Genomic DNA, 8,110 nt, shown 5'->3' on the forward strand with positions numbered 1-8,110 from the left:
CCTTATAGGTATACATCGGTGAAGAATGAAAACTACGTCAGAGTCCCACATTTCTGAATAAGGATGACTTAGTTCATTAAGGATTTTTTTTGTACATTCCTTTACAAAAAAACGTTACTGACATAAACTTTGCCAACAACTTTACTGACATAATGACATATTATGGTAATGGTGTAAGTATATTGAAACATAAATGAAACAATGAAACAGATATGGTCCTTAAAATAGTTGAATATCTAGCCTGAGTCTATTGTGCATTTGTGTGTGTTTGTGTATTCTAAAAGATGAATTTCAGTGGCTTACAAACAGGAAGTAGTTTTGTTTGCATGTAGATCCATATACAGTGACCACTAGCTGCAAAATTGCTGTTCGCGTGCTGAGGCCAAGTGTGGCAGTCAGATAAGGGGGATTGTAAGTTTTTTGTTTTTTTTTCTGAAAAGCATCTATCAGTCTTTCATGACTAAGGTAAAAATAGAAAAAAGTTACTTACCACAGGGAGCTACTATGAGCTTAGTTCCTTCCCCAAACATCTTCCAACCTGAGCTGTCATACTGGTTCAGGCTCCTACCATGATCTCAGCCTTCTCCTACCTTCATGGAGTGACTAGCAGTTTAACAACTTTGGGCTGGCAATTTGACCTTCTGAGTTCTTTTGGAAGTCCTTGATGATGGGTTTTATGGCATCTGATATTTTATAAGTTTTCCTCAGATCAATGGGCCCAAATATCTGTTTTCCATGGTGGACTAATCATTGACAATACTGATTAAAAATGAAAAGGATAAAAGCAGGAAAAGAAGACAGTAGTAGGTTAACCACCTGTTCTGCTTTCCCATATTTCCAGGAAGAGTATTCAAAGAATTAAGAATTTTTTTTAAATTTCCAGGTGTTCATCTGTGTTGAAACTGCTTGGAATTCACATCAAAGGAAAAGCTCTTCCGTCCTCACAAACACCAGGGCTGCTCAGTTAGTGATTTGGGAATATATTTCTGAAAGGAGGAAACTCTTCAGTAACTGAAACTGCAAATTTACTAATTCAAGTGTACTTGAGCAATGTGGACAAAGTTCTCCATTCATCGAGTAACATAATTGTGTTTTTGGGGGAGGGAGAGTATTGTTGACTTATAATGTTGTTAGTTTCTAAAATGAAAACCAGTAATACATATTTTGCAAATTATTGGAGAAAGGAGAATGACTTTTTTTAATCTTAAACAATAGAGAAAAGAAAATTCAGAAAAGTGTTTGTCACTTAATAGAGCATTTACAACAAAGTGATTCAATTATTACATATATACTGTAAGAGGATCCAACCAGTCCATTCTAAAGGAGATCAGTCCTGGGTGTTCTTTGGAAGGACTGATGCTAAAGCTGAAACTCCAGTACTTTGGCCACCTCATGCGAAGAGTTGACTCATTGGATAAGATCCTGATGCTGGGAGGGATTAGGGGCAGGAGGAGAAGGGGACGACAGAGGATGAGATGGCTGGATGGCATCACCGACTTGATGGACATGAGTTTGGGTGAACTCCGGGAGTTGGTGATGGACAGGGAGGCCTGGCATGCTACGACTCATGGGGTCGCAAAGAGTCGGCCACGACTGAGTGACTGAACTGAACTGACTGATGTATATATATACATATTCTTTTCCAATATATTTAATACAGGGTATTAAATATAGTTCCCTATATGCCAAAGCCTTTGACTGTGTGGATCACAATAAACTGTGGGAAATTCTGAAAGAGATGGGAATACCAGACCACCTGACCTGCCTCTTGAGAAATCTGTATGCAGGTCAGGAAGCAACAGTTAGAATTGGACATGGAACAACAGACTGGTTCCAAATAGGAAAAGGAGTACGTCAAAGCTGTATATTGTCACCCTGTTTATTTAACTTATACGCTGAGTACATCATGAGAAACGCTGGACTGGAAGAAACACAAGCTGAAATCAAGATTGCCAGGAGAAATATCAATAACCTCAGATATGCAGATGACACCACCCTTGTGGCAGAAAGTGAAGAGGAACTCAAAAGCCTCTTGATGAAAGTGAAAGTGGAGAGTGAAAAAGTTGGCTTAAAGCTCAACGTTCAGAAAACAAAGATCATGGCATCTGGTCCCACCACTTCATGGGAAATAGATGGGGAAACAGTGGAAACAGTGTCAGACTTTATTTTGGGGGGCTCCAAAATCACTGCAGCCATGAAATTAAAAGATGCTTACTCCTTGGAAGGAAAGTTATGACCAACCTAGATAGCATATTCAAAAGCAGAGTCATTACTTTGTCAACAAAGGTCCGTCTAGTCAAGGCTATGGTTTTTCCTGTGGTCATGTATGGATGTGAGAGTTGGACTGTGAAGAAGGCTGAGCGCCGAAGAATTGATGCTTTTGGACTGTGGTACTGGAGAAGACTCTTGAGAATCCCTTGGACTGCAAGGAGATCCAACCAGTCCATTCTGAAGGAGATCAGCCCTGGGATTTCTTTGGAAGGAATGATGCTAAAGCTGAAACTGCAGTACTTTGGCCACCTCATGCGAAGAGTTGACTCATTGGAAAAGACTCTGATGCTGGGAGGGATTGGGGCAGGAGGAGAAGGGGAAGACAGAGGATGAGATGGCTGGATGGCCTCACTGACTCGATGGACGTGAGTCTCAGTGAACTTCGGGAGTTGGTGTTGGACAGGGAGGCCTGGTGTGTTGCGATTCATGGGGTTGCAAAGAGTCGGACAGGACTGAACGACTGATCTGATCTGATCTGATGCTCTACAGTAGGACCTTGTTGTTTATATATTTTATATATAGTAGTTTGTATCTGCTAATCCCAAACTCCTAATCTATCCCTTTCCTGCCCCTTTCCCTTTTGGGAGCTATAAGCTTGTTTTCTATGTCTGTGAGTCTGTCTCTGTTTTGTAAATAAGTTCATCTGTGTCATATTTTAGATCCACATGTAAGTGATATCACACGGTGTTTGTGTTACTCTGTCCGACTTCATTCAGCATAGCATCTCTAGGCCCATCCATGTCACTGCGAATGGTGTTATTTAATTCTTTTTTAGGGCTGAGTAGTATTCCACTGTGTATATATACCACCTCTTCTTTATCCATTCATCTGTCAACGAACATTAGGTAGGTTCCATGTCTTGGCTATTGTAAATATTGGTGCTATGAAATTTGAGTGCATACATCTTTTTGAATTATAGTTTTGTCCAGATATATGCCTAAGAGTGAGATTGCTGGATCATATGGCAATTCTATTTTTAGTTTTTTAAGGAACCTCCATAATGTTCTCCACAGTGTCTGCAGCAATGTACATTCCCAACAACAGTGTAAGAGGGTTCCTTTTCTTCACCATCTCTCCAGCACTTGTTATTTGTAGATTTTTTAATGATACATTCTGACCAGTGCGAGGTGAATCTTCATTGTTTTGATTCGCATTTCTGTAATAATTAGTGACAGGCAACACGATTCTTTACCACAATAATTAGAAATGAGAATACAAGTTCTGTGATGACTTATTATCTTTCATAGGATAAAAGAAGAAATTTGTAGAATACTATTTTCCTTGAAATTATAGATTCCTTATTTAAACTAAAATTTGAGAGCTAAGGCCAGTTTTCTCACGATGAAAGAAGAAATGTCTTCCAGACTTCTCTGTAATCTTAAGCCACTCAATTGGATAAAGAGAAAAAGAAATTGCCAGAAGCAACTGAATGCTTCTCTGAGCACAGATAAGCTATCCATTTGCCAGGACAGAGACAGGACTGACCCTGATTTCCCCAAGTCCACTCCAGACCCACCCTATCATTTTAAATCCCTTACTGCATCAAGCATACTGCCTTCCCTATGGAGATAAATCTATATGATTGATATTATTGGTACAAAAGAAAAATGTTAAAATAAATCTGTAATTCTTGAATATAGTGTTTACACTATATTTTCAAAACCAGTTACACTCCTTAGCTCCTTTTATGTAAATGATGGTATTTTGAGCCAAGAAACAAGTCTCCACAGAGATCAGGATGTGACATAAGGATGGATGATCAGATAGAAAATGATAGAGCTGGAATGCAAATATTTCTGTAATACCAAGTGCCCACAGTGTGCTACAGAAGGGAACACAGAATCATTCAATACTGATTTTCATTCTTTTAAAATCAATTTTTCGTTCCTCTTGGAATATAGTTGATTAACAATGTTCTGTCAGTTTCAAGTGTAGAACAAAGTGATTTTAATTCTAATTTTGCCTATTACCTGCTTGATTTATTAGCTATCTAACACTCAGTGTTCTAACTCTGAAAATGTAGTAAGAACACCTATGTCTCACATCATTATAGGGAAGATGCATAGCACAATCCAGAAATAACACAGGAGTTCAGTAGATCCGTGATCTGTATCTCCTTCCTCTCTGCTCCTTCTCTTTTTGGAAGGAGGCAGGTCACAGAGATACCACTGAGGGGACCTAATGTGGACTGGGGTACACCTTTTGCATCCCCTTAGTGCCTTGACTTGAATGATATCATTGGTATCTCCTGACATAAGAACTTTCTGTCAGGGGTGCTAGAGATCTCAGCCTTGCCTCCCAGTATGCACTCTGTGATGGAGCTTCATGGTCAAGGCTGTGTGTGGGGCAGCCACACCCATCTTTGACCTTCAGGGAGATTCCCACCCATCTCACACCTAACGTGAGCAAGGAAGGAGCTGACTGTAAATGTCCTATTTTTCCTGTGCCAAAGAGGTATGGAAAATTAATGTCAGAAAAGTTTGATTCAAAAATTAATAACTATATACCAATAAAGTTTTTAAAAAATTAGTAAAAATCTATTACTCTTCTACTCTATCACACTGCCCTCAATGAACATAACCTAGGGCATCAGCACAATGCACAGCCATGCCTTTGCCATCCTACATCCCTCACTTGGAGAGAGACAGACTAGCTGAGGCTTCCCAAAGTAAGTGACAGTCTTGGGACCATTTCTTTCATCCTGGCAGTGATTACCCTGAAAACAAGATCACCCAATAAAGATATACTCTAGGTTTCTAAATATGTCTCAGTAGGATTTTCATGCAGAAAAGAGCTAATCTATCACCGTAGAAGTTGCAACTGACATTAAGTGGTATAATTCCAAGAGAGAGACATTTTGGAGTGGTTATATTCTGCTTTAGACCTGAGAAAACTGATGCCTAAAAGCATGAAGATCTTGCTCAAGGTCACAAGCTCATAAAGGAAAAGCCAGAGTCAGTGAGGGGTGAGAATAGGGTTCACGCCATAGTTGAGGTTCACAGCAGAGGCACTGGGCTGTCCCTTCCCGGGGACTGTGGACCACGTATTAATAGCTCTGTAAGAACATGGGTGACGAGCTGGTTCTTCTTGTTGGCCACATTGTCACCAGTTCAAAAAATTCACTCTCTGTGGAGTTAGGCATTGATGTGACTGCAAGAACAGCAAAGAGTTATATTAGGATGATGGGGAAGATGAAGTAAACGAACGTGAAACAGAGCTAGAGTAAGTTTCTGTCCCCTTTAGCTCCACCTCTTCTAACACATACTGGGGGATCTTAGCTTTGAATTAGGCCTTCAGTGAAGGGTTGGGCTCTTTCAGAAGGAAAGCATATATCAATTATACATTTCTAACTGCAAAATGAGAGCTCAGGGAGGTAGACAATGAGTTTAGAAATCTTTTATTATTTGTTTTACCATTGCTATTAAGCTGTACGTAAACTTTGAATTTCCACTTGAAAAGGTCTAAATTCAGCTTAAACTTCAAAAAGATTTTCTTTCTCTCCCTCATACAGCATCAGGGGCTTTCCTGTTTTGGGCTTGAAGATTCAGTGACACAGGCTTTCTTTGTTTTTTCTTCTTTTCATAAGAAGGTAGTGAATATAGTGATAAGTGATTTGTGTGATTTTCCTACAAATACAGAGATCAGAGGCATATACTTTTAGCTGTTCAACCCCCTCATTTTATAGAAGAGAGCAGAGTAGCCAGAGATTCGCTCAAAATTCCATATGTGGTGACATTCAAGGAGACGTGTATAACAGGATATTGAATATAGCTCCCTGTGCTATACAATAGGACTTTTTTTGCCAATCCATTCTATATATAATAGCTTGCATCTGCTAATCCCAAGCTCCAGTCCTTCCCTCCCCGACCCTCCTTCCCCTTGGCAATCGCATGTCTGTTCTCTGTGCCCCTGAGTCTGTTTCTGTTTCATAGATGGGTTCATTTGTGCCATATTTCAGATTCCACATATATGTGATATAAAAGGGTATCTGTCTTTCTGTTTTTAACTTATTTCACTTAGAATGATAATCTCTGGTTGTATTCATGTTGCTGCAAATGGCATTATTTTATTCTTTTTTATGACTGAGTAGTATTCCATTGTGTATATGCACCACATCTTCTTTATTCATTCATTTGTTGATGGAAGTTTAGGTTGTTTGCATGGTTGGGCTATTGTAAACTATACTTCAATGAAAATAAATTAAATTAAAAAAAAAAAACAACAAAAGAGAGAAGTGTAAAGCAGAAAACCTGATGTCTCATCCAGGGTTAACTGCATCACCATGAGGATTTTTATCAACTCAAACTCATGAGTGCCAGGCATGCCAATAGAGGAGCACACTGAGACATTGCCAATATTGTTTCCTGGGCTTCTAACTGCTGTCTCTTCGCCCGCAAAATGGTAACAATGGGTGAACAACTTAGAGACTGGGATCAGGCATATACTTCCAGGCTCAGCTTTCAAACATTTTGTGGCAGATCTAGACTGTCCTTCACCCTTGAAATCATTTATGTGACATTTTGTCTGTGCATCCTTCAAGGGAAATGGTCAGATTTTTATATTGTCAGTCAATACCAGAGCTGTCCGTTAGAAATAAATGTGAGTCACCAATTCAAGCCATAGATGAAAATGTTTTGGCTTCTGCATTAAAAAAATGAATGTTAGGACTATTTTTCCTTAGTCCAAGATGTCCAAAATATTTCAACAGTAAGTCAATATAAAAATAATTAAAGAGATATTCCACTTTTTTTTTTCTGCAACTATCTTCAATATATAGCTTGTGTTGTAGACATACAGCCCATCTCAGCGTGGACTCTTGAACTAAATACATTTCAAGGGCTCAGTAGCTGGATGTGTTGAGTAGCTAGTGGATTGAGCAGCCCAGATTCTCCTCCAAATGCTCCAGACAAGCTGAACTGGACAATCTTTGGAAAAGTCCCTGCCACCTGCACAGCTTTTTACCTGGGTCAGCTTCAGCTCCCATCAGATTTTATCTGCAGAAGCTCTAGAGTAGGGGGGAGTCGTCAGGATACTGAGAGATCACCCCAAGGCAACCTAAGGGACCTGGAGGCGGTGGCAGTTGCCAGGTCTGGGAGAGCAGTGGGTCTCAGCGCTTTTTGTGCAGATCCCGGGGCTGCGTGCACTGCTGTGCCGATTCCCAGGTAGCACAGTAGTACAGTCCTTCGTCGCTCTTCGCCAGCTTCCTCAAGGACATGGTGCAGCTCTTGCCATCTGTGCCGTGGGCCGCGTTGACTTTATCACCTCTTAGGACCGAATCCCACTGCACATCCCGCTTGGACAAGGCTAGATAGAGAAGCCTCTCAGGGGCCTGGCCCTCCAGTTGGCGGAACCAGTGGACGTAATCCACAGACTTACTGATCTGACAGGGCATAGTGATAGCTCCACCCGCGTGCCCCACCATCACGGACCGCTGGAACACCCTGATCTCCTGCTGGATGCCTGCAAGGGATGAGATGAGGGCAGGTTGAGTCCGCAGCCTCCGGATGCATCCCGCCCGGCGGACTGGGGAAGCCGCAGGGACTCACCTGGAACCACGAGGGCCCAGAGGAGGGCCATGAGGCCCAGAACGGCTCTGCCCCCTGCCCCGAGAGAAGAGCCCATGGTGGTGGGGCTCAAGTTGCCCGGAGGCTCCACACCTGGGTGTATGATGGAGGTCAGGTCAGGGTCTGAGTGGGTGCTTCTCCCAGGCTACCCGGGGCAACTGGTGAGAGAAATAAGGGAGGGGTGGAAGAGGGAGGAGCCAGAGGGAGGAGACAAGAGTCTGACCACAGGGTGAGGGGAGGAATGGTAAAGGAGAAAGTTCTGAGAAACACTAACG

The 8,110-nt window shown here is 41.5% G+C and overlaps 1 gene segment (V, D, J or C); it reads right to left on the bottom strand.

The window, feature by feature from the left end:
• Positions 1-7,378: 7,378 nt before the first annotated feature.
• Positions 7,379-7,893, bottom strand: LOC129658827 (T cell receptor gamma variable 4-like). The segment is given in 2 exon segments: positions 7,379-7,731; positions 7,818-7,893. Coding segments are annotated over 2 exon segments (429 nt in total).
• Between the last annotated feature and the right edge of the window lie 217 nt (positions 7,894-8,110).

The sequence above is a fragment of the Bubalus kerabau genome, chromosome 8 (assembly GCF_029407905.1).
Source record: "Bubalus kerabau isolate K-KA32 ecotype Philippines breed swamp buffalo chromosome 8, PCC_UOA_SB_1v2, whole genome shotgun sequence".
Lineage (NCBI taxonomy): Eukaryota > Metazoa > Chordata > Mammalia > Artiodactyla > Bovidae > Bubalus > Bubalus kerabau.